The sequence below is a fragment of the Malurus melanocephalus genome, unplaced genomic scaffold (assembly GCF_030028575.1).
Source record: "Malurus melanocephalus ecotype Western Australia unplaced genomic scaffold, MMel_1.1 scaffold_413, whole genome shotgun sequence".
In the NCBI taxonomy this organism is placed as follows: Eukaryota; Metazoa; Chordata; class Aves; order Passeriformes; family Maluridae; genus Malurus; species Malurus melanocephalus.
Genome location: NW_026623645.1, coordinates 627,355 through 654,331, shown reverse-complemented (window position 1 = coordinate 654,331; position 26,977 = coordinate 627,355). Strand labels below are relative to the sequence as shown.

The 26,977-nt window shown below is 44.1% G+C and overlaps 1 protein-coding gene and 1 long non-coding RNA gene across 2 annotated transcripts in view; both read right to left on the bottom strand.

Moving 5' to 3' along the window:
- Positions 1 to 1,081: 1,081 nt before the first annotated feature.
- Positions 1,082 to 3,127, bottom strand: LOC130581509 (uncharacterized). Its single transcript, XR_008966214.1, has 3 exons — positions 2,432 to 3,127; positions 2,225 to 2,346; positions 1,082 to 1,276 (listed from the first exon to the last, which is right to left on the bottom strand). It is a non-coding gene; the product is annotated as an uncharacterized LOC130581509 (long non-coding RNA).
- A 6,042-nt stretch (positions 3,128 to 9,169) lies between these two features.
- AFF1 (ALF transcription elongation factor 1) overlaps positions 9,170 to 26,977 on the bottom strand; it is a 69,932-nt gene continuing 52,124 nt past the window's right edge. The window contains exons 10-21 of the mRNA XM_057379639.1: positions 25,596 to 25,752; positions 23,404 to 24,282; positions 21,661 to 21,758; positions 19,620 to 19,860; positions 18,717 to 18,808; positions 18,056 to 18,119; positions 17,131 to 17,267; positions 16,833 to 16,904; positions 16,139 to 16,232; positions 15,996 to 16,039; positions 14,998 to 15,242; positions 9,170 to 12,341 (exon numbers count right to left, since the gene is read on the bottom strand). Coding sequence (XP_057235622.1) covers positions 12,220 to 12,341; positions 14,998 to 15,242; positions 15,996 to 16,039; positions 16,139 to 16,232; positions 16,833 to 16,904; positions 17,131 to 17,267; positions 18,056 to 18,119; positions 18,717 to 18,808; positions 19,620 to 19,860; positions 21,661 to 21,758; positions 23,404 to 24,282; positions 25,596 to 25,752 — 2,245 coding nt within the window. The 3' untranslated portion in view covers positions 9,170 to 12,219. The remainder of the gene's footprint in view (positions 12,342 to 14,997; positions 15,243 to 15,995; positions 16,040 to 16,138; positions 16,233 to 16,832; positions 16,905 to 17,130; positions 17,268 to 18,055; positions 18,120 to 18,716; positions 18,809 to 19,619; positions 19,861 to 21,660; positions 21,759 to 23,403; positions 24,283 to 25,595; positions 25,753 to 26,977) is intronic.

Below are 26,977 nucleotides of genomic sequence, written 5' to 3'. Positions count from 1 at the left end.
TAGAATTTTTTTTTCCCCTTCAGGAGGAACTTTGGTGTGAGTATTGTCATTATCCATGGCAGAATCTGAAAAGATTGTTGTGGATTGTGGCATAAACCCACTATCTTATAGCTTCAGTCATGCACATCAACCTATGTTTCGGTTCCATACATGGAATAAGCAGTTTCCATGTCCAAATTATTTGGAGGAGCATTTTGACACAAGTGAGGAACCAGACAGATTGTAATAACATAATCCCAGTTAAAAGGGAAAGCCATTATTTGTTCTAGCTGAAATAAAGGAGTTGTTCTGCTAAAGATCAAGCGTCTGCAAAACAGCTGAAAAAAAGCATTTATGAAAGACTAATAAGATAAGAGCAATTTATCAGCTCAGTGTTCCTCCTTCTCATGCTTCCTTCTGAAATCAAATTGCAACATGTATCATGGTCACACTTAACTGTCTTAATGTCTTGTATCATTGTGTTCTTAAGGCAAAAAAACTTCCAGCTTAGTAACAATGTTTTAAAAATTACAGCCATGCATGTAAGCTAGAAGGGCACAAACCAATATATAATATAAATATGTATGTATTTATTAAGGTAAAAATCTTGGTATATAAGCTCATGTTTAAATGGGAAGTCAGTGTTTAGAAGAGGAAATAAAAGTTCAAGAAAATAAATGTCTTTAACAGAGAAAAATGTGCAGCTAAGAAGCATAATAGTTTACTTAGCAAACATTATTGTTACAAAAGTAGTAACTCTCATACTAAAAGAATAAACCAGAAAAAAAAACCCCACAACAAAATGGGAGTAAACATCTTGTCCTGCGCTTTATCAGCTGATGACATGTCACACATGATTTGTACTTCTCAGTCTGCAAACCAGAGGCAGGTGAAAGTCTCTGCTGAACATGTTGTACTTCGACATCTGTCAAAGAGCATCTGTCAGAAGCTCTCTTGCCTATCTTTAGCAACAAACAGAAATTGGTGTTTCCATGTAACAGTACAGCACAGCTTTTGCAGGATTTTTATAATAATTTGTAAATTATTTTGTGAATTACACAGGTTTGTGTAAAGAAGTTGAGAAAAATATTCTCAGTAGCAACAATAATTTTTCCTTCAAATGTTTTGCATCACTGTGAGTGGTTGTGATACAGAATACACACATTTACATATCCACCTTGCAGCCAGTTCTAATTACACCTTCTTGTAGCTGTGCTGTTGTTGGCTCCTTTTCACCCTTGGTAGCATTTTTGAAGGTATCAGTGCCAATATCAATTTCCCTTAGCTGCAGGATTCTCTGTAAATAGAAGCAAGCAGAATCTGTCATAAATCACTTTTTCTTTTTTTTTTTTGGAAGCAATTTGTGAGATCGTGACTTTTCCACCCTTTGCCAAGTCAGAGTATTTTGAGAGCTATCAAATGAGCAGTGAAAAAAACACAGTGAAGATTTTCTAGCACTTCATATCCTGTTAATACACAGGATTTTTGATAGCAATTATCAGGATAAGAGGCCTTTTTAGTAGCTTTTTTTCCATATATAACAGAGCTCGGGAGATTATCTTTCCATTCTCCTGTTGCTTTTTAGTGTAAGACCTTAAAGATCTATGTCCATCAGGAATGGACAGGATTCACTGGTTTAGATGGAGATTTTCTCTTCCCCCACTATAGAAGAGGTGTTTTCTGTCCTTCATATTTAAAACTGCAGTTCAGGTGGCTGCTTATGATCATTAGGAAATCCTTTCTATTTCCTTCCCACAGAACCTGGTCCTAGCCTTGGACTGGATCTCTGATTTCTCTCTTCTCTGATCTTAATTCTTCAAATGCTTTTGTCATTGGAAAGCCCACTTTCAATTGTGATTGAAGTTGAATTTCCTTACCAAAAGCACATTTTGCTCACAACAAGATCCCACATGTGAATCTCCCTACCAAGCTGACCCTGAGCTCAGCACAAGTTCTGCCCCCTTCCCTGGATCAGGAGGTTCTCTTGGTCTTGGTGTAACCCCCAACTCTGCTGACATCTTGCTTACCTTTCCCAAGGCCACTGACTCAGGTAGAACACATCCCTGATTCTGGGGTCTGATCAGGAAATATAAGCTTCTCTCACTAAGTGAGTCCCAGTTAAAAGCCAACAGAGTAGGTCTGAATTCCTTTCAAATTATGTATCGAGTGCCTTAACCTTGTCCTTGTTTCAATCTTGGCTTCAGTTCATCTGAGCAGACACGAATCCATCAGAAACAGGACTCACCATTCCTAATAAGCCACTGTCTCTTGTGTTCTTCCATGTGGGATCCAAATGCTCTTTTCTCAATAGCGTTGGATATTCTGGGTTTAGCTGCTTGTATATCCTGCTGCTTTGTGCTGATGCACCTTTGAAAACGACAAAATATAGTAAGGATTGTTAGAAGCCTTTTTGGTGGAATTCTTCTTCATTTCTGTATGTTAAAACACTCACTTCAGGTCCTAAGAGCAGGGAAATTTCATTCCAATGGAGTTAATCCAAATGGAGAAACTCAGCTGAAAATGTTTCCAATCTATTTTACTCCGTTGTGCCTTAAGAGTTCCATTTGGATAATTAGGTATGGCTTCCTGAAGGAAATCAAGTGCAGTCATTAATGGCAATCTGGGTGTCTGTTGATTTCCAGAACAGGTGTAGAAGAGTATGAAAAAACTGAAGTTTTCAGTAAACAGAGAACTTAGTTTTTTTTGGTAAATTTAAGCTTTCTGGTTTATACATCCAAAGCTATTTCCATATTGAAAAAGCTCTCCACTCCCTGCTCCTGTTGTATGAAATAATCTCTAGTTTGCTTTAATGGCTGTGTAACTGATTCCTAAAGATAATACCTTCTTTATGGTCACTGCCTGTGCTACAAGGCAGAAAGAAGCCTTTACACTAAGCTGRTCCTGCAAAAATCTTTTTGATCCTTTTCAAGTCTAGCTGTAAACAATGAAAGAATCAAATATTCTTAGGTTTCAAATGGCCCAGGACAACCTTCCTTTCCTTCATTATCTGGAGACAAGGCTTTCATTTTGTAGCCAAATAAGCATCAAAGGATTACAAACTTGGAAACAGCAAGTTATGGAGGATTATGTGGAACAACTGCGATGAACACTTTTATTATTATTACATTATTATTATTATTATTATTATTATTATTATTATTATTATTATTATTATTATTATTATTATTATTATTATTATTATTATTATTATTATTGTCAGTGCAATATTCCTTTGGCAGTTCCTGGTTCAGCATTTGTAACAGTCAGAGACACTGGTAAGTGAAACATTATGGGACTCATTAAGTGTAATTTTATAGATTGCAACTAAAACCATTGACACTCAATACGAATTTTTAATACAATGCCTTTTGTTGTACATTATATTGAAAATTGTATGTATATCCAAGAGAGTTTGATCATGGTTATGTTTCTGTTAACAATGATTAAGAGCAAAATAACATTTCGTTTACCACACAGTTCAACAAATTAACTGCACAGAGAGACTGAATTCTAATCCAAGAACTATTTCCACGTAAGCAAGGAACAATTGCTAAATACTGCTGATCCAGCCAACAGAGAACGAGAGTGTGCCAGAAAAGTAACAAATGAAACCCGGCCCTGCACACTGCTGTATGAACCACTGGGAACATCACGACTCTGGGTGTTCCTAATGGGGTGCCAGAAAKCTTTCTTCTTTCCTGGTGGTCAGGGGAAGATGCAGAGCCCTGCCTTGCTGCCTTGTACAGCTGAAAGAAAATGCAGTTTTTCTCCTTTCAGTAAACTGGAGAACACATGTTTTGCAGAGCCAAGAAGAGAATAAGGAAAACCAGCATGGGAGTAGACAGCATCTTGATTTATGTAACTCCCTTTTGAAGGACAGGAACATTTTAGGTTCAGTCAAGGCCTTGAAGTAAGTTCTTGTGCAAACCAACTTGAGCTCAAAGCCCATAGAAAATTTTCCTTTTTAGAAGTCCTCTAGCTTTTAGTAAGATCATGACATTTGTAGGGACAGGTGAGAAGAAAACAGCTTGGTATCACTGCTTCAGGGCTTGTGTGTCCCAGTGCAATGTCTGAGAATCTGGCAGAGGCTTCCTGGCATCTCCAGGTGAGAACACCGCATTCCTCTCTAGAAATTTGTGATACATTAGCAAAGGAAAATGCAGAACTGAGGAACCTCTAACTGTAGCCTGAGCTCATTAGTGAGGATTATTTGGATTAAAACCTTCCTCTCCTTGTTAAGACAAGCAGAATCCAAGCACAAGGGCAGCTGAGCTTTTGCCGTACCCTACAGTGTCTTACATGTAAGATCTGGCATTTGTCGGACATGGCCTGAAATGGTTTGTCTGCTTAAAGAGGTGGCAGATGACAATTTCTGTAGTTGCTAAGCTCTTAAATAACGATCACATCATTAAGTGCTGTTGAAATGCTCAATACTACATCTCAAAAAGAAGAGAGAAAAAAATAGCACTACAGAGCAGCACATGCTCCATTTATTACCAAAAATAAACCCCTGGAGGGTGAAACAGAATCAGCCTTTCTGGGGGAGACGGTGATCACCTCCTGACCATGAGCTGCAGCTGATATCCACCTGCACTGTACCCTCGTGAGCCAAGCTCTGTCTCACACACTTGGGCACAGATTAATCAAGAGATTCCCTAAAGCTGAGGAAGTGCACACCGGGCAGTACAATAAACTGTCCACACCAGGTGAGCCAAGAGTGCCTCCTAATCCATGGGGCTGGGGGCAGCTGGGGGGGCATTTACTCAAATGCCAAATCCAAAGGTGCAGACCTCAGGAAAACAGATACAGGGAACTCCAGACCGGCAGCTTCTGTTCCAGAGGTTCTCCCCTGGCTTTTTACAGTTCTGTATTTAGCCAAACTGATTTCTGTATCCCTTCACTGGACTTGATTCCTCTTCTTTCTGCCTTTCTTCATCAAGCCACGAGCAAACAACTGCTCTAATGGAACATGGAAGGTGCTTGGAAAGATAAACATTATGTACCCTCTCAAGAGCTTCCCTTCCCTTCAACACTGCTGCCACAAACATTGGCATGAAATTCTTATGGGCAAGAACTTGATGTCTTTACACACATGAAATTGTTTGAAGAGACATCTCAGTGTACAGTCACAGGAGATATTGGATTATTAAAACTGAAAAAAATAATTAACCAATAACTTTGGCTTCATTTCTGCATTTTGGGTTTTTCCACGGAGCCTTACCATCTTCCCCTGGAGTCACTGGCTATGACAGCTCAGCTGTAGGACTGACTGAGTCTGGAGTCAGGAGTTACCTGACCCAGGGTAAGCTCCCTGTCCCAGCAGCTCTCACCTCACTCCTGTGTGCAGACACGGTTCTTCTCAGTTCAGCCTCACCCAGCAGCTCCAGCCTTACCTGCAATTTCCCTGGAAAGACGACTTCTTACTCTCAGCTTGCAAAGGCACTTGTAAGAATTGAAGCCATTCCTGTTGATCTACAGTGGTAGAAGGGAGAGGAGACATTAGTGCCAGCCCTTTCCCTCCCTTCCAGACAAGCAGAGAATTACCTTGCACAGCCAGGCTTTCCAACAAGGAATATCCCACAAAATGCAAGTGGGTCCGTGTGTGATCCATGCTGCCATGCCCCTCCCAGTGCTGCCCGAAGGTGGGCTCAGCCATTGGCAGATGCCCAGGTGTCACAGGTGGGGGCTGCACTTCCCAACATCAGGACACAGCCATGGCACCAACCCCCCATTCCCTGCCAGCAGCTGATAAGGAGCCACTCAGGGAGCGCTCAGGTACCAGGGCCAGATGTGCAGCAGCTTTGTCCAAATGCTGCAGGCTCAGGCATTCAGTGAAAAAATGTAGCAAGAAATTAAATTATGTGACTTGTGCATTTTGAGTAGGGATGGAGACTCAGGGAGGCTCTTTACCAGTCCAGACTGGAGCACTCCTGGAGCAGGGCCTCTGCAACAAGAATTTCACATGTAAATTATTGGTTAGTGGGATAAGAAAAACAAACTGACCCTGGAATTCTGTAGCCAGTGTAACACCACAGCAGACCAACTAATCTCTGTGATTCACAGATTCTTTACATTTTCTTCAAAGTACAGCTGATTCCTGAAAGATTTCATGTGAGAAAAGGCTTCTGCCCATCAGGTGGTGAATGAATGTGGTATTAAATCTATTAGTCAAATAGACACAATTAATAAAAAAAAAAATTAAACTCATTGTATCACTGATAAGGTACAAATCATAAATTCTGGGAAATCCTACTTTGCTGAACAAATCAAGGAGATKATTTGTTCATCTTGGTGWTGGAAAATAATTACCAGATGATTTTTTCCATGAGAGCAGATCCCTGCAGCTCCATTGCTCTGACTACGTGTCAGCTGCATAATCTTCTTTCACATTTGATTGCTACACTGCAACTCTACGTTCTAAAAATTTCTGTGAAAAGAGGGAATTCCTTATTAAATTCCTATTTGGGATGGTTTCCAATCACAACAGTAACAGCACATTTTGCTGCCTGCCCAGATCTGAGACACCATAGCTGTTGCCCAGCCTCTTTCCACCTAACTCAGTTTCCCAGCCTGAGCTTCTGCAGTCACTGAAAATAAAATCAGARGTTTCATTTCRCTTTTTTTTTTRTTTTATYATAAAATTTTCTAATTCTCAGCTTTAAACATGCACTATTGTTTTAAAGGATATAAGCTCTTGTGTCCCATTTTCACATGCTTACTGCTGGATTTATTAGGAGAATGAATTTGCCCTTGGAGTACTTTAAAAAAAAAKWTATTTTWAAAAATTCCACATTTATTTCYTTACCAATGTACATGCAAACAAGTTTGCCATTTCCCAGTTGCCACCAGCCATTGCACGCTTGTGGTGCATGGCATGGTCTGTCCCATTCCCAGCGTGCCAAGGAATCCCTGGAGAGGAACAGTGACGCACCAGTAACATGTCTGAACTGTGCTATGGMAGCTACCAAATTGYAGTGTGGGATTTTCTGTTTTCCAGRGCAAATCTTGCCCTTACAYAAAATAACAGCAGGGGGAAGTAATGCCTCTGTCTGGAGTGATTCTTCTCCTCCACAGGCTACAGAAAAGCAATGAAMTGTTTGCCTCTTGTTTAATAATCATCACTGGCTGTCAAGAGACAGGTTTAGTGTGTTAAAATAAATGCTGTGYCCGTGATATTCAGATTTCTCTTCCCCTTTTACTAACAGCCAGACTGTTTAGTCTAATCTACTACCTGCACTCAGCTGAGTATTCCACTTAGCACTGTACATGCTCCAAGAAAAAGGCTCGTTCTCACAGCTGTGAGGGTTAGAAAAGATTTTATGCTTCTAGATATACAGCACTAATGCCTCCCCAGTTCTCATCTGCCTGCACAGCATTTCATGTCCTGGTCTGGAGCCCAGCTACTTTTTGCCCATGGTCTCCCTGGTCCAAGCAATTCCAACTACTCCCAAGGCACTATATTGTCTGTTGTTAAGCTGGCAGTATTTTCTGATTCTTTCAAATTAAAATTTAAACAAAGACTTGAATTTACAACAGCTACAGTTTCCAAGTGAAACAGTATAGCAGGAATCTGAGGCAAAAGCCCCATATGCAACAAGTGAAAAACAGATGCATTTTATTACTTGGAAACTGAAAAATATCTGAACTATTTTTTCCATTTACAAGTATTTCTTCATATGAGACTGTCCAACAGTAAAATCAAGAATTTCCCTAAACAATCTACAAGTTTTGCATATGCTTCTGACAGTGTAAAACACAGCCTTAATGCTACAACATGAAGTGCTAGACCCTTRAYCTCAGCAATACTGAGTAGGAGAGGAAGAAAACCCAGTGGGAACTTGGACAAAATACATCACAAAGCAACAGTGAGTGCACACTGCTCTCATAATTTGCACAAATTTCAGCAACACAAAGTTTATGGAAAACCATTCAGAAAGGCTGATGATGGCCCAGGAACAGTGTTGGTTCTTTGTGACAGGGGCTGCTGAACTACAATTAATGTGAGGAAAGCACAGGCTGCCAAGGGGTTATTTTAGTGTTCGGAGAGTGGCACAGGGCTGAGAAAGTGCCATCGACTTTAATTCAGCTGTTTTGCCAAAAATGACATTTGTCTTTGAAAAGGATAAACCAAGCCAAAGACAGAATGCAAACTCATCTATAATCAATAACAAATCTCAAAATAAATTAAACAGAGATGCAAAATTAGGTTTGGCCAATGAAGATTCAATAATTAAAGACATGGCAACAAAGTATTATTGGAAAAATATTTTTGGCTGTGTTGGCCCAYGGGGGCCACTGCCCTGGGCAGAAAGCCCAGCAGGGCAGCCAACACTTGCTCCAGCCCCACACCCTGCCTGGCTTTTGGATGCCCTCCCAGCTGGCACGTTCAACCCCATTTCCATCGCACCCCAAAATTAACCCTCCCTCCACGAGTGCATTCCCACACACAGCATCTGTACCAGCAGCATTTCCAGTGGGTATTAAAGCAGGGCTCAGCATCCTCCACAATTTACACAGGGCATGAGAACACCACATCCATTATTAGCAAACATCCTGCCTGTTGTGGAACAGACCCRAATGACACACACAGATTACATCCCAATACTGCACACGGATGGCAAAATCATTCTTCCAAGGAACAGCTACACTGCCTGACAGGAAACAGAAAGTAGGAAAAGCTTTATACAAGAAGTGTAAGGCCACAGCAAAGAGATSCCCTTGCATAGCCAATGAGACACAGAGCTACCACAGGACATGGAATCCTGTGGGATTCCCTTCCTCCTCACAGTGTTTGAGAAACCAATCCACAACCGAGCCCTACAACACCTTTGTGACAGACACAGAGCAGGACCCTTCAGCCACCACTTCTGGGCTTTGTCKCCTGGTTTTCTTGCTTACCTTGTTAAGAATTCCTGAAACCAACCTGTGGGATGTTCCTGTCCGCAAGTGCCAGGCTCTGCTGGCTGTCAGCGGCTGGCCCAGCACAGCCTTCCCTGGATGGGTTTTGGGAGGATAGGAGAAACATGTCTGGAGTCATGATGCTCCTGCCACTCTGAGCATCTATATTTGCAGCATTTTTGGTCATTCAGAAAAGGGCAAGGGGCAACAAACAGGGCAGGAAAGCGAACAAGAGGCTTCTYGTACAGAAATTCATACCTAAACTCATTCAGAAGGGAAACACTAAGGCCATTCAGAGAAGAGCTACCCTAGAATTTCTCTGCAAGAAGCTGAGAACAAAGACTCTTGAAACACCTCATAACAAATATTCATTTATTGTTTATTTCCCCCATATGAATCAACCATCTCAGAAATTCCAWCACACACAGGGCAGAAAAGGTTATATACAAGAGGGACATACRTCCCCAAAATAAGATGTACAGATTTATCATGGGAACCAAGAGGGAGGGGAAAGGACAAAACCAAAAACAAGGACATTGCAGTCAGACTTTGACTTTCAGATCTYGATCTCCATGTAAGTGGGGTTTTCAACTATTAAATAAATGGCATCTTAAAAATAGAACATTTGACAATTTCAACACATGTATTATTATTTCTTTTAAATAAATATTGCATGGAAATGATGCTGCTTTGCCACCATAGCTGCCTCCTTTCCTTCTGGGATTCAACAATCACCCCTGGTTTTCCTTGGATTAATGSTTTGCTTCTTAATGGCAAATGCTGTTTTTTCCACTGCTATGTTTTGTATTCTGTWTTTRTTTAATTTTTGTTTGTTTTTTTAAAGGCCTGAATAGGCCCATGTGAAAATGATGAGCTTCTTTCCTAACCCTCTGCAGGCCTCTGACCTGGCTCAAGGCTGAAATATGATGGCTTTTAAAAAAAATTTCCTATTATTTAAACAGTCTTCTCCATGTCCTGAAACAAAACCTACCTTCCTGCTGTGGAGCTTGGTAGCGACACTTCCACAGGATGCTTTCGAAGTGAGAGCCCACAGACCTGTGACACAAACTGCCTGTCACCTCCTTTCCCCCAAAGTCCAGGGGAGTTTGTCCTGGGAACAGGAGCAGCCCTGGCACCAGGGGGAAGTGCCTCTCCAGCAGGAGCCTGGGCTGACAGCAGGGAGGGACATGGACACACAGAACGGGAGTACCGGGACAGCCCTGTCCCCTAACACTATGCTACGATTCCTGCGGGCTCCCACAGTGGTTTTCAGGTTCAATAAAGCTTTCGTCTTTCCTCCTCCTCCTTAGCTGGTGATCCTAGAAATAGCTTTGTCTGGAGACAAAGTCCRAAGGTGGCATCGATCCTCCAGTCTGGGATTGAATTCCAAAGTGCACATCAGCCTCCAGGCTGGCTGCCCATCCCCATGCTTCCTGAGAACAAAACAGTTAATGCTGAGCCCTTCTCTGTCCCTGGCTTACTCTGAGCAGTTGCTGCCCCAGGAAGGAGCAGTGCAAGCAAAGCTCAATAGGTAAAATGGGGAAGGGGATCTTCTTCCATTTCTTAGGATAGCTCATCCCTGAAATTCTCTGAGACTTTCAACAAAGTGAACTKAAAAAGCCAGTCCCTTCAAGGTTCMGAATGGCCCAGCCATGACCCTGGTGGTCCTGCATTGCCAGGGAAGGTGAGAGGAGAGCTCCCCTGCTCTTGGGACCAGCATGCTCCCACCAGCTCCTCTCAGAGCCAAGAGGAGTCCAGGCTTCCCCATGGCCAGGGCCATTTCTACAGAAACTCCTTTTGGAAATGYRGACCTTTTGCTGATATTTATTTCCTGTCCATTTTCATGAGCCTCAAACCCATGGGCAGGTATTTTACAAAGGGGTACTGCTGCACAGCTGCAGACCTGCTCCTCCATCGTGAAATGATGTGGAAAAGGGAGATAATTCATTCTCATGCACACAGTTATTTTGGGATTCCACCTTTCTCTTCAGCAGTGCCAAGGAGAGAAGGTGAGGTTTGTGAGAGGGGACCAGCGGGCTAAGGCACACTATCATGTACGAGGATGGCAGGATGCTGCTGTCACACAACAAGGAATCTTTGGGCACAGAAAGGTGACATCTCACTGAATACTCAAATGCTATGGGTGCTGCCTTCACCTTTACTGTGATAAGGAAAAAATGCTTGGAAATRGCTCATTATTCCCTTTCTTGTTCCTTTGACATGTTTCCAAGTCACTGGGCCCATCCTTTAGTATGGTTGAGTGAACACAGGAGTTGTCTCCCACTTGAAGGAGACCCTACTTTGGTACAAATCCTGCTCTTAGATATTCACCAAGACCCTCAATGGTTGCAGGCAAATACCCAAATGAGAAATTTATCTTWTGTTCCACATTCAGCCACTTAGTCCCTCCTTAACCAGAAGCAATTCCTTCCCCTGAAATCTCTCAGACTCAGAACAACGTCCAAGCAATCACAGTGAACCAGTGCAGCTCTCCACCCCCACCCACCGAAATGACAGAAAGCATCMCAACAAAGAATCCTCATTGTGACATCTCTCAGCAGAGAGGCAGAGCTATTCCAAACACACCCTGTCGTTTTGCCACCCCAACTGTGCTTGGCCAAAGCTGAGCCAAGCCCTCGGTGACACAGCTGGAGTGCCCAGGGCATGGATGGGTGTGAGAGTGCAGCAAGGAAGACCAAAGCAGCGATGACTTGAAAAGTAAATTCACAGCACTAATGGCAGTGGCTTCCTCAATTCTGTCASCTGGCTGACAAAAGCAGGAGGGTGAGGTCAGAAAGCAGGCAGAGCAGATCCTTTTGCTGTTTTTCCTGTAATATAATGCTGTTTGGTGCTTGATGAGGTYGCTACTTGCTCTCTGAAGAACAGAGACACCAAAGATTGCATCTGTGCTTGAAAAAAAAACTCCTCTGGCATGTTTCCTGGGCACACAACTGCTGCAGACCGAGGGATGTTGCATAACCAGCTCCGGAGGCAGATTTCCTTCTTGTCAGCATCATGTGCAATTATTGTCCTGCTGGTTATTTGTAACAGAAATGTTTATAGACCATCAATACATCGGGCCATTTAGACAATTCATTGCACTTCATCATTTTAAAGGAAGGTGCCATCCTCCATCTCTTCTTTTCCAAGGTAGCAAAGTGCTACTCTAGAAAAACAGTTCAAGGGTTTTCCAGTGTAACCAGATAACTTCCAACTTTATTTAAAATATTTTTTCCCTTGCAGGTGCTTTGTGTTGAACAATTAAAAAAAAAAAATTAAACTGTTTCTGAGGCTTCAAAAGTGCAAAAAAACTTCAAGGTATTTAACCACCTGGAGAACCAGTTAAGGCATATTTGCTTCCAGTCTCAGCCACTGTAATCCCTGTCTGATGTAGTGTACCAGGTCTGTCAGGCTACTGGTCAATGCCAGAGCACTCGTTGCTCTGCTGAGTTCAGCAAAAAACTCTGGAAAAAAAAAGGAGGGAGAGAGAAAAACATTTGGTTGGTTTCATAGACCAGGCACATCTGACCCACGAGCAGCAGCAGAGTCAGCTGGCCAGTCCTGTTAAACAGTGCTGGTGCAGACAGCTCAGCGGTGTCACACGGCTSGGAAGGGTGACAAGCACAGCAGGCAAGGCAACAGAAAAACACATTWGCACACACTGAGCCACCTACTCATGTCCTGACTCTAAAGGACACTGAGACTCCATGTAGGTGGGCGAAAGTTTGTGTGTTCACATCACAGGCCCCCTTTCAAGCTTCTGAACAGGTCAAATTTCAGTGTTCCTGAGCAACACCCAGAAGCACACACAGCTGTGRTCCCTTTCCTTCATCCATCCTCAAACCTTGGAGACATCAGGATTTCTCCACCAAACAGATTTAACCATTTGTGTAGCTTGCCAGGCTATACAGTTCTGATTTAGATTGCTTCTAGTTGAGCATGTCAGGCAGMTCTCAMATTCCTCCTATCCTGCCACCAACTYCAGGCATCCTGCTCCTCCTCTGGCACAGGAGGTGGCTCTTGCAGCACACCCGACCCTGCTGTGAGGGGTTGGCAGGCTGAAAGTCCTGCTGTGTGCTGGCAATCCCCTGTGCAGGTGACCACGAGCTGTGGGAAATTCTCACACCTATTCTTTTGCAGCTGCCTTTCCAAGACATTCCTGCATGTCCCGCCTCCCACTGGCATGGGCTTGTTCCAGCCCCTCACTCTCCAGCCTCAGCCATGTTGTTAAATACCTTTTCACAAACTGGTCATTGTCAGCTCTCCTTTTTGACACACAAAGATGGAAGCTGGAGGTAGAAAATTTCTGCTTGGCTGTGCAAGGAGCTCTTGAGAAGCAGAGTGCACAACACTTCCTTTCTAATACTTGCCAATGCAGAAGCAGAGAATACATTCCTTCTGATTTTCCTGCTTTTGTTTACAAAATCTGTGCCCTCCATGGGGAATAGGAGGAGTTCAAAGCCCCCATCTAAGTGAGCAGAAGATAACCTGATSTCTCACCACAGCATCATGTGAAAGGAGAGGGACATCACATCCACTCCTGCAGCTTGTCCTTGCTGGGGGAGATCAGAGGCTGGAAGACAACCTGTTACAMAGCCTCGTGATCTGAATCACAGTGCTGCTCTGAATCACAGTGAGGAGCTGGGACCTGACAGGGACCCTCCAGAAGGCACTTCAGCTCTGCATATGTGACTGGGAYRGCAGTTRCAACTCGCTGCTTTCCAMTAGCTTAGRATTTCCCTGTTTATAGGATCATGAYAGCTAAAAGCTGCTGCTCTTTCGTGCTCTTCTTATGCCCTATAAATTGCACAAAAGAATCAAGGATGTGGTCTTTTCAATTAATTTTTCATTCTCACTCTCTGTGCCTCTGCRTATATTATGCTGATTATCAGTAAGTTCCAGCTCTGAAATGCCTCCACTGTCCTGAGCAGTGACACCAGCACCAAGCCCGCTTGAGTATTTACTTRTGTCCAGCACAGATCCACTCCCTAGAGAGTATTTAGTACCCCAGTAATCATCCCCCTACACTGGGACCAGCCACACAGAGCACGCTGAATTCAGTCTTGGCTGATGCAAGGCTGTGCTCAGGCTGCCCTCCCACACATTTTCCTCCATGACTCACTCCTCTGCCTTATTAGCAGCATCCACTGCTCCTGTGTGACAGTCTTTTATCAGCCTTTTGAGGACAGAATCGAAAATATTACACATGAACTGCTGCTGCAAGCAGAGATTTGCTCAGAGGACAGCCAACAACCAGTTACTTTATTCAAAGGTGACTTGGAAAGTCTTTTGATTTTCAGAACTGCCTCATTAGTGTGGGGATTTTCACAGCCTTCCAACAATTCAGTCAGGCACATTGTGCTTATTTTCCTTTGCAAGTTTGCCAACAGGTCATCTCTTCACCCACAGTGGTTCACAAAACATTGTGTTTTTTGAAAAATGACACTGCAAAAAGCCACGAGGGATGGCAGGTCACAGGCTGGACTGCACCCACCTTGTGGCTTTTGTGTATTCAGCACTGCCTGCACCACAGGACAATATAACATTTTTAACAAAAAAAACCTGTCAAATAAAAAGAGAGTTGCAGCAGTTCTAGGAATTGCTACTAGCAAATATTGGGCATGTGCCCAGCAAGGACTCAAATTCAAGCACTGCTCAGCTTCTCTGTTAGACAGAGAAGCCAGCTTCACCRTTTTCAAGACAAAATGACCTGGAAGTTTGACAAAAAGTAAAACACAAGGCTAAGGGCCAAAAAGATGTTTTTAAACAAAGTGAACCAGCTCAGAAAAGCTCAGTGCCCTAAAGGAAAAGCCAGAAAAACCCAAAATCCTAATGCTTCTTGTGTTACCATGTAGTGAGTTGGCTGGTGTCCTGCACTTGACATGCTCATCCCTTAGCTCTTAGACATTTGAGGATGCCAAGACAACCTTTTAATGGGAACACTCATCAATATATCACCATCAAGTATCTCTGCCAATATTCYCTGGCAGAGATTTCCAACATATTCCCTGCTTTGATCTTTAGGTATGGTGCTTGCTTGCACTGAGGGTTAGGACTGAAGCAAGTACAGGCACATAACCATGACATATGAAACAAAAAAGACAAAGGGAAAAAACTTACCTTTATTCTTTTTGGCCAGTGCATCAGCCTTTTCCCAAATTTCATACGCATGGAGGATATAGGAGGTGATGTTGACATAGGAGGAGGTGACACTGGAGATATGGCAGGAGACAGTGACAGTAGAGCCAGCGCTGTTGCCAATGCCGTTGTGGCCWATGCTGTTGATATCATTTGATCCCGGCTGAGAACTCACAGATCCAGCAGGAGAGGGKATTGGAGAAAGGGGAGAAGGCAAGCCTGTGCTTCTGCAGCAGAAAAGAAACACCATCATGAACATTCAGCTTCAGAGCTGAACATACTTCCACAAGGCCACCTCATGCCAGGAGCCATCCTGTGTCACCCAGGCCTGCAGCATGGAGCAGACTGCTGAAAAGTGAGATGTGCTCAGCTACAGCACAAGCAATTGTCCTTCAAGGGCAAGGCCAAGGCTTAGGAAGTGATTTAGAAGGACTCTGCTCAGCAAGAGAAAATGTGGGATCAGACATCAGAAAGGGCCACCCTTCCATAGTCTAAACCTACTTGTGAAAGTCTTCACAAGATTATCCAAGTTTTYCCTAATGTCTTCCAATTCAGGCACACTGAAACTCCCCTCCTATGGAGGCTGGAGCTTCTGGCAGCTACTCAGAGCAGCCAGGTCGGCCTACACACACTTATTTATAGACCCAGGGCAGCTAAACGTGGTCAGCCGGCCGCCTTCCAGACACAGCCTGGCTCATCACACCCCCACCACTTCAGCCAACCTAATTTTAGTTACTGGTATGACAGGGCTTCCACACTGCTCTCAAGAGACCATTTACTTCCCAATGAACTATCCTGTGCAAGGTGGAAGACATGCAGTGGAATCAGTACTGCTGTCAAAGCCCAAACAACCTCCCCTCAGCCACTGAATTTGAAAGACAGCCTGGGAGCTGCCTGCCACATAAAATGACCACAGCACACAGAAAAGCTCTTATTGTCTTTAAARTACAGACACATGACAACAAATTTTTAAATCTTACCTTGCAACACCTGGAGAAGGTGCTTGTGTTACTCTGAAATTACTCTGCAGCAAGGAATAAAAGCCTGGTTAGTTTTGGGCTGTTCAGCTGACATCAGGTGACCACAGCCACCCAGCTGGCAGCTTACTGATACCTCTCCCTACCTTGAAGTGGTCATTCAGGAGTCTGGAATACCTCATTGCAGTGTCTTTTTTGTARCCAAACATTGCCATGTGCAGAATGGACTGGCAGCGCATGCTGTGAACAGAAACACACTCGAGTGTCAGTGTTTGTGCTCAGCCCTCACCAATCTTCCAGGGTGGAGGAAGGCACACCTCAACTCTACTGAAAAGTCAAGAAAGCTCAAAATTTCACCTCCTTCTGATCCCCATTAAAAAAAGACACTGTGAAAGAAAATCACAAGGGGAAGAAAAAAAGAAAGAGATGAKGAAGGGCCTTATCTGGTCTTTCATACAAACAGGTGCCCAGGCTCTCAGAGGTGCCAAAGGCTGAGTAAGCTCCCATCCAGAAGTGCCTCATCCATGTTCAGCTACAGCTTCAGTTACACAGCTCAAACATGGGCAGCCAAATCACATTCTTTCACCTTAGGTGAAAGCCCTTATGTGCTCTCAAATTACCAGCAGATCAAATTTTAAAGCCTGTGCCTTCCACATGTGGTCCCTTGTGATCTCCTAGCTCACTTTAGAGATGTTCATTCTGGTTTTTATACAAGGAAAAAAAACCACAATATAACTCCAACTCCCATTAAACTAATTCCTTCACCCCTGGAARCAATGGATCTTTCCCTCTGTCAGGTTTCCAAGCAGAAAGGGAAGGAACAGGAACACAGTTACTCACCGTAACACTGCAAAGATTTTTCCATGTGAAGAGACAGAGGAGTCTGCAAATGGTTTCAATGTCATAATGAATCTAAGGAAACAAAATWAACAGGACCTTGTCAGCCACCAGAGTGCTCTCAAGTCCCACAGTTTTTGAAAAAACAGTGCACGCCATTATCTCAAGAAAGGGTCAGCATGTCAGGAAACCTGCCCCRAGTTCTTAGTCCTGTATAAGACCTTGTGCAGAGAACTGTGTGTCAAAATGCCCTCCCCTCCAAACAGGCTGCCAAAGTGCCATCCCTCTGAATGCCACTTACTTGATGAGAACTATGGTGTCACTCAATATGCTGTAAGCTGACTTTGGTTCCAGCACATCTGATTCCAAGGCAATCCCATACTCGATGAATAAAAGGGCAGCCTCCAGGTACTGAARGGCCTTTCCAGTCTTGTCAGTCTATTGGGAAGAAAATTCTCATTTTTCAAATAAGACCAAACACACTTCTCTCAAGTGTACTTGAGTTCTCTTTTCTTCCTATYTGGCAAGATTTAAAGAAAGAAAATWATTCCAGTCTRGCCTCTGGGTGACACTTAAAGGGTTCTCAGCAGAACCCCATAATGTGATCCCAGTCATCAGCTTTGTGCACTCCATTTTTATCTCTTCTTCTTGCTCAATGATTTCCTCAAGTAATTTATTATCTTCACTTTTTTAGGATATTATTGTCTGGTCTTGGAGGCTTGCCTTCTCCAGGTCCGAGGGGGCTTTCCCACTGCAGTATTCCTTCTCCTTCATTTTCACAGGTAAATGTAGCAAATGGACATTATCTGACTGAGCCATAATTAGCAAGGCAATGTGTTCACTCATGCACGCTGTTAAACTGCACAGAGCAGAGAAAATCAGATCTGCCAAGGCCACTTCCAARTCTTGGCCACCAGCAACACAATAACCATCAGGATCCTGGTTTTTCTGTCCTTTTTAACTGTCTTGAAACTATACCATCTGTTTTCCAAGGACTCTTTTATAGCTCTGCAAAACTAACCCCAAGCAACGCCAGTTCTAAAACCTGTTTTCTGGATGTGTTTACATCAAAGAGAAATGTCTGAGCATCTGGCAACTAAAGACAGCCCCTCAACACATGGCCTGAACATACTCTCAAGTGTGGAAGTCCCTTATTCCCATGGACCCAGGTGCCAGGGCTGAGTGCAAGAGGTGGCCAACATTTCTAGCACAAGGTCAAGGCTTACCATTGCATCAGCTTTGTGCTTCAGCCTCTGGGCCTGTTCGATGTAATATTCCTTTGAATGCTGCCTGAATTGGGGACAGAGAGGAAAAACAGATGAAAAAGGGCAGGATAATTACMAGTTTTACTTTCATGTCTAGAGGATGCTATGAGCTGATTGATTTCTTAAAAAACATATGCTGGAATAATTTTGAAACTTACATTTAGAAATAAAAAACCACCAGAAGGTGGGCTTCTATGGGAGCAAGTTAATTTTCTCATTCTCTTGGAAACATAGCAGTTATGACATGTATCATTCCTCAAGTGTAGTCCCATAAATACATTTTGATTGTAACATACATAAATTTGGCAGCATCACACAGTCATCTGAGACCAAAAGAATTTGCACTCATGTTGCCTGCTTACAAGAGATGGTACCTAATTTCCAGAGTAGATTCCCTCAAACCAAGAACTGTTGTAAAACTCTGCCTTCTTGTAAACCTTTACTTTTTGGCAGGTGGGCTAAGTCATGAGAAAGCAGTACAAGGCAGGTCTCACATGTCTTTCCTTCTTTCCCTCCTCCCAAAGAAGTGCTCATGAAAAAGCAGAAGTCAGGGTGGTTTCATGGCCAGCCTTGCCTCATGTCTTCAGAAAATACAGATGAGGGGTGTCAAATAAGAGCTTACTTTTCAAACTTGAGGAGAGGTCTYCTTGGCTTAGAGGTACCATTTGGCAAAGAAGGCACTGGGAATGGCTTTGTGACATCACCTGCAGATCCCTGAAAAAGCAGAGAGATACAGCTGGCTAGAGAGATAGGCCTAAACCAATTCCAAAGCCAAAGTTACCTAAATTTCAAGTGAAAATGTTTATTTATCCCAAGCACAGTCTATTTTCCAGGCTCTCTTCCCCAGCAACTGCTCCTTGCTTCTCATCTGACTGTTTGTAATGCTTAACACCATTCAAACTTTTGCCAAGCACRGAGAAATTCAGCAGCAGGTTTCCTTGCACGATGACTAAGAGAGCAGTGAGGCTGCAAGCAGCACATTTTTCATGTCCTCTAGCCAAGGCAGAATGGGTAAGGTCCATTCACACTTATTTCCACCTTAACCACACAACAACTGCTGATTCTCCATTACTAACTAAATTGTCAGGAAAAAGCATGCAGTTAGGAGCCAGCTAACAGAGTGTGCACAGTCTGGCCAAACACACAGAGGAACATCCCAGACCACACACCCAGAGCCACCAGCAAACAGCCAYGTAATCAAATTTTGTAACCCACAAATGCAAAGAACCAGCTGCAAGGAYCATCAACTACTTTGTAAACAAGTTATAAAAGCTTATACTTGGGTTGTAGTCAATACCACAGGTTACTTGTTATCTTATTTTTAGGCAACCCCCTCTTTCCTTTTATAAGCACACTCATTTTTACAGCAATACACTGGTATTGTACTTGCAGTTGCCTACTGAAATGGTGATCAGCATAAACATGACTCTCACACCTTTGGTGTTTACAGAGAACGTTTCCAAAGAGAATCACACAGCCCCCAAGGGTTGGAGGAAACATCCCACCAGTTATCCTAGATACCTACTTTGATGCCCTTTGACAGTTCCGTTTGATTTCCCTCCACTTTCCTGTGCTTRGCAAACAAAGGATGCTGGTGGTTGCYCTTGCTCCTGGCAGGRTTATCCATGGCAGGAAGCTCRTCAGGCTCAGTTCTGGGTCTCTTTTGGGTCATCTTGGTTGACTTTGGTGCAGGCTGTCCAGTAGACATGGCTGGCAGTGGTGGGAGCACATCTTTCCTCTGGGTTTCAAATGAAGCTTTTGATCCTCTRGAGATGGGAAGCAAATTCATGAATATGGTGCACACATAATGTAGGGATTTTTTACAAACTTAGTTACATCATGTACCGATTCTGTTTAAATTCCTCTGGAAGAGWGAGATGACTTGTTAATACAACGAATTCAACAAAAGTGAAATGAAACTTCAGAGGCTCCATTGCYCTTTAGACAGCAAACCTTCACCTACCATCAACATACAAGCAAGCTGCTTTTCATGTAGGAACARGTCCTTGAAGCAAACATTTGTAACCAGAACATCAGGACATTGCAAAAAAAAGCATGCCTCAATACAGACCCTTTTCATTGAATGAAGGGGGTAATTACAGTGACTAAAATCCCTGGGAAAAATCACCCAACAAGGCAAATGAACTGCAGCACTGCCTGCCTCTCCCCCTTTTGGCAGATGGTATTTTCTGTGGTCCGAGACTTGATCCTGTGTGTGCTTTGACAGAATTAAACTGAGTTCTTTCTTTCCTTAAGACTTGACAGCTCAACTACACAACACTTASAAAGTTGAAAGAGACTTAAAATGCCTTGCTTTTAAATGACAGAGATTATTATATTTAATAATACAGTGGCATATTACATTTCTGATCATCTGAAGTTAGGATGACCAGGGAACCCTGGCAGCTTCAAGTAGCATGAAATAGTTCTAAACCTTGTTTCACCACTGCTCATTTACAAATTTTTATTCTGTTTCCAACAAAACACTGAGCAGGGAATTCTAGCTCATGGACTGCAACATCAGAGGAGGAGGAAATTAWGTTTAACCCAATGAGAAGACTGAGRTGTGATGGTGCACATCCTGTCTGATTCTGTTGTGCATGAGACAGTCCTTTCCCCTCTTTCACCATCCACTTTTCCCATGGATTGGTCCCTACTCACTGMACATGTGCTCCTAGGATTCTCTACTTTGGCACAGCTGATGCTCCACAGAACCATCCCCTGTCCTGCCTCAGTGCACTCTCTCCCCCAAAAATGCAGTCTATCCTTCCAAAAAAACAGAACATAACTAAAACRGGGCTCATTTTCACTGAGAAAAAGGGAGGAATAAACCCCAGAATTAAAGCTCTTCCATTACTACCACAATTCAAATATCCCTTCACCCAACTAAACGTTAGTCCAATGCCTCAGTGCTTACAGAGCACATCAGTGTTTCCTCTTCAGAAAAGCAGTTTACTCCTATTGTCAGGACTCAAACCTCCTCACTACATACCAGCCCAAGCCAACACCTCCAATTGAAGCCACAAGCAAGCAGGAATTGAATGCAGTAGCCCATGACTGAGGCATGAGTCTCCCCTCTCGGGAACACTGTCCAGTTGGAAACACACTCTTGGAAGTGCTCACTCTAGCAAAGGCCCAGCCAGAATGYTGGCAGTGCTCTGGTATGCAAATTACAGGGGAAGCTCCAGCAGATCTGCCAGAAGCACTGMAAATGCTATGCTGGGATAAAGGAGGAATTCCTGGCCACAAAGGCCACCTGGAATTCCAGACAGTCAGGACTCAGAAGGCGCGTTGGTTGTGTGTCCATTGGGTCACTCAGAAAAACAAGATTAAGACAACAGGATGATTTTAGCAGAGAAGACTCCCCACCCTCACCTAAAAAGCTATTTTCTGAACTGGTTGTTTCCAGGATGTAAAGGCAAATCTGCTGTAAATTAGGTTTCAGAAGGCACATTACATTAGAAGYAGACTCATGAGGACAGGAGATAGCTGTGATCAAGGAACTGTGTTTAAGAAAGATTGGGTTTATACATCCTTCCATATAAATTCCACCACTGTATACTCACTTCAATTTATTGGAGTCTTTGTTAGCTGAAGACTGCAATGGTTTTGTTTCTTTTTCCGATTTCATTTTCTTCCTATCAGTCTCCTCCTTCTCTTCCCTCTAATAGGAAGCAAAAAAAAAGGAAAAATAAAATCCCTTAGGTTTTTAAGTTCACATAAAATACAAACCAATACAGTTAAGTTTGATTGAATCTGGTTTAAAAAAGCAGAAAAAATACCAATACCCTATTGGAACCMACAAATCACAAACCCACAGCACAGAAGATACAGACTTCAAGTTCATTGACAAGTAACCTAAAATGACACTTTATCTAATTTTGCCTGGAAAGATTAATTACTTTGTAGGAATGGAATTGCTGAACCTATTGCTGCTAACAGTAACCAAAAGCAAGGCACTTGCATGCGAGTTAGATCACATAGACATTCCAGATGTGCAGGGGTTTGGTTTTTATCACCAAAATGCTGATAGAGGTGAGATTTTTAAGCATTGGCAATCTGGGGACCCCAGGGCTGGATGCAGCACTCCAGGTGGGGTCTCACCAGAGCAGAGCAGAGGGGCAGAACCCCCTCCCTCAGCCTCCTGACCACACCTCTTTGGATGCAGCCCAGGACATGTTTGCCTTTCTGGGCTGCAAGCACACCCTGCAGGGTCATGTCCAGCCTCTCATCCAYCAGAACCTGCAGATCCTTCTCCAYCAGCAKGYTCTCTGTGAGCTCTTCTCCCTAGTCCTTACTCATGTCCAGGACACATCCAGCTTTATRTCACTCACTGGGCTGTGCTGTGACACAGAGCCTACCTCTGCCAGGCTGCTCAGGACAAGGCTCCAGCACTGAGATCACATCCTTATCCTGTGTTTCAGGTTCCACACTGCCACAAAAGATGTCTGTACCTGACCCAGCTGGCTGCCATGAGGCCTGAGCTCCAAGGGTATTGGTGCACTGACAGAACTGACAGTGAAGCTCTGAGGGGGCATTCCCTACAGCCAGGCACTAGGATTGCAAGGGAAGACGCCTAACATCAAATTGCTCCTCTCCTGAGCCTCTTAGATGACAGGAGAAGGGACAGATTGACTGCCACATTCCCTTTCTCCCACTGCTTTGCAAGAGCAGGAACTTCTGAGTCTCTCAACTTTCCTCACCATTTCCCCGCTCTTCTCAGTTCACCCCCACAATTACAGGAAATTCATAAAATGGCAAAACTAACTGAAACCCAAAGCAAAGTTATTCACCCACATGTGCCRAGCCACCTGCTCTGTGAGGAGGATCAAAAAGGGAATCAGGGACTGAAATATCCAGAGGGAATACCCATTCACCACAAGGCCTGCAGCCAGCTCTTCATGCAGCTGACCCAGCTGACTGAAGGTATATTCCTGATCCCCTTTGGGAGTCAGCTTTCCAAAAAACACTTGTGAGCAGCAATCACCTCAGTTAAATAAAGGGCTGTCTTGTAATTCAAGGGAAAGTGACTGTTACAACTGGTTTTGCTGTCTGAGAAAACTAGGATTTCAAGAAAAGAGAGTAAAAAAAAATTTAAAACACCAAAGCATGTTAGACAGCTTTTCATTTGCTCAGGAGGGGATTTGTGACCAACAAGAAACATCTGCAGACAGTTCTGATTCACATTTCCCTCAGAAGTTTGATAATACCTTTGTAGAAGGATAATGGCTCTACTCCCAACCTATGAAGTCAGTTTTCAAACACCACCTTGGTCCTTGTACARACCCACCTCCCGCTCCACCTCTCACCTTCTTCTTTCTTAGGGACTCCTCAGGAGTGTCCGTGGCTTTCCTCTTCAAGTCYTSCYTCCTCGCACCAGGGAGGTCCTTGGTCTCTGCTTTCCTCTGGCATCCCTCTTTCCTGGGGGGCTGAGGGACCTTTTCCAGGTGGCAGAGATCTATTTTCACCACGAGGCGCTCACGGGCYGGGGGRTCCCTCACTGGCGAGAGCAGCTTCTCCCTGAGGGGCAAGGGCAGCTTTTCCTTGTGCAAATCCTGAGGCCTCTGGCTGCTGGTCCTGATGGGAGCTGTGCCCTGGCCCTGAGGAAGGGGACTGAAAGTATCACATGCTGGGGCATCTTCCATGAGCTTGGGGTCCAAGAAGGGCTTGGTGTTGACCTGGTGGGAGCCCTTGTGCCTTTTTTTCTCAGAGGGCTCTWCAAGTCCTGGCTTTGGGTCTTTTCTGTTAGTGGATTTTGTCTTCACTGTTTTTTTGACTTTCGGCTTGTCTCTGGAAGACTGGTCTCTGACCTCCAAAGGAGCAGGGTCACTCTCCACCTTCAGACCCCTCTTGGGCCCCTCGTGGACCAGGGGCTTGCTGGGTCCTTTGCTCCCCACGGTGTGCCGGGGTGAGGGCTCCTCAGCGTGTGCTGGAGGCTTCTGGCAGCCGCGTTTGGTCGGCAGAGGAGCCTCCTGAGGAGCCCTGGCTGCTTGGCTCTTGTGAGACGGCTCCCTCAGCCCACTGTGCTGCTGGCAGGAATTGCTGMTGGTGCCCCACTCCTGCTTCTTGCCCTCCTCACRTCCATCCCCACRGGCAGTTTCACTGAGGCTCTCTGCTGGCACTGCTGGTGGGGTCACCTTGGTCAGCCAGTTGTCCAGCTGCCACTTATTAGAGGATGGTGGCTCGGGCTGCAGACAAAAAGAGAAAGGAAAGATTCAAACCTGATGCCTTCATGGGCTGCTTCCATCCTAGCACAGCTCACCAGAGCCCAGAGRTCTCAAAGTGTGAGCTTTTGCATATGAAGAACTCACTATAAACAAACAAGCCATGCATCCTAACTTGCTCCAGAGCATCATGGATGAACAGTTTGCTGAATAAAAAAAAAAGGATAAAAAGGTCAAAGGCAAGTAGCTAGGACTTCATTAACATTTTCAGGACAAACCACGCAGAATTTGGTAAAAGAGGAAAAGGAGGACAACTGCTTCCTTCAAAGACACCATATTGGAGTGGGCAAGGTCTGTAACTGAACTGCTGGAGGCTAAAGAGCATCAGAGTGACATGGAAAGCCTTTCTCATTTGAGGCTGTCTCAAAGTTTGTTTTTGGCTCATAAGATTCTCCCTGTTGTGCACTTCTAAGGTGAAAAGAAATGATGCTAGAGTGAAGCAGAGGAGGAAAAATGAACTACAAGGGCTTTGTAACAGTACCTCAAAATTGCCAGTGGATTATTTTACATCAGCTGTGGTCTGCAGATATAGTCATGCACTTCCCCCAAGCCTGAGAATGTTTAGCAAGCTGGAGGAGCTGTTTGAAAGCATGGGACATGAGAACTTCTGCAGCACATTTTTTTTTAAATGCATGGTTTCACAATTATGAAAGTTTAAGGCACCAAGTTCTGTTCGTCTGCTTTCCCCAATACAAGCCTCAGAAATGCCAGTGCAGCAGTATCCAAGCCCAATTCAACAGCAGCAAGACTAAGCATATTCCAGCCCTTCCTGCAGGTCTGATTCCTTCAGCTGAGACCCGGGACAAGCTCAATCTGTCACTCGGGCACAGGAGCTGCAGGGAGGCAGCAGCTCCTCTTAAATTATCAGGAAACTGGTCTCACCCTGACTCTGCACATTGCCTTGGCACCCAGAAATCCCGTGCAGGCAGAGGTGGGCCCCAAACAGCCCAGCCMAGCCGTGCTCCCCATCTGTGCCTTGCTCGTGTCTCCCCAGTGAAGGCACCAATTCCTGGAGGGCCAGACAGCTGTGCCAAAGGACACAGGGAACACTTCCAGGCTRGCATCTGAAAGTCTAATTGTGTTGTTACTAAGGGCAACTAAGGTTGACAAACTCTAGGAGGGAAGCAAAGGGCAAGAAGAGTCGAGTGATGCAGCAAAGATGTCAAGGGGATGCCTGAACCATGACAGCGTTTCAGGTCTCCTGCCCTCTGCACTGAGACAGCAGAGAGGAAGGCAAGGGGCTGTGTAAGCAGCCTCTGCCTTTTATTTGCATTCACCTCAGGTGCTGGGGCTCTTGGAGGGTCGTTTGCTTCACTGTCGCTCGAGTGGCTCTCTGTCTCCGAGTCTGAGGAGCTGTCTGAGTCACTGGTGCTCCCTGACTCCGAGCTGCTGGAATGTGCTGATGCCACACTCTTGGGCTGGGACTGTAAGGAACTGCAAGGCCACCAGGAGATAAAATTAGAAAGCAGCAGGGGTGAAGGTTACTTACTTATTATATTGACATGGCAGTATTCAAAAATAAAACTGAACCCCCATGCATTAGCACTGAGATGAGAGTGAAGAGGSCTGGAAGAATACATTGGCATACTCAAAAAAATAAAGCACAGAACATAAAATTGCTGGAAATAATATAATYTTCAACTCCAACCCAGTCAAATATGTAAGCAGGATGCCACTGCTAGAATGTGAAGCTGCATTTTGCTGCCAAAATTTAAAAAGCACCAAAACTAACCAGTGCTTTTCTGAAAAACCCAGCCCTCAAAATGAAAAATTTCCAATAAAGGTGAACAYGACAGGAACATATATTTCAGGGTGGTGCCTGATGTTTCTGTTTTCCCCCTTAAATTTTCACTCCATCTGTATTACTTGCTCATGCTGCTGTAACCACTTCATTAACAGTCACTTGCAGCAGCATTTCTTGCAACACCCTCCTCTAACCAAAAGTGTTTCCCTCCACACTGACAGTGGAATGGATGGAATCGACAGAGAGCTGTCACTTTTATGCAGTGTTTTTGTTTTGAAATGGGCTTACAAAMTCCAAATGTAGATATTTTCATTTTTTTTGTTAACATTGAAAATGATTTCTCACATAAATATCAACACATTTGTATAATGTGGAGGCAAGCTCCTTGCTGACCCAAGACTGATATCATGAGAACATTCCTATTTTAAGAGTTTGTAGAAACACATAATATGCCAAGCACTGGTGTGCTTCTCAGCAAACCTAACTCTGTAGACCACTGTCTTGTGCTTGAAGAATATACACATCCACCTAAAAAACGCAGGCCAGTGCTCTCCTGTAGGAAAAATKGTGAGCTTTTCCACCTTTCTTTCTCAAATACTGGCATGTGGCTGTTCAGTCTACTATTACTTCTGACTAACAATACATGGCAGGAACTGCTTACAATCAGCTTCTTTATCAAAAGGAGCTGAAACAGTCTCAATGAGTCTTCCTAACCCTTTCCTGTTCTTAACCCACTTGGCTGTTTTGGGCTTCCTCCGGAGCTAAAACTGGACTCACATCTCACCCAACACCACTACAGCTGAAAGTTCCATTAGCTGCAGTGCGATCTACAGACACACTGGTGGAGGGGAGGAGGAGAAAAGAAGGGAGCAGTTGAGGAAGTACAATTCTGGTTCRTAGCAAAATCCAGCATGC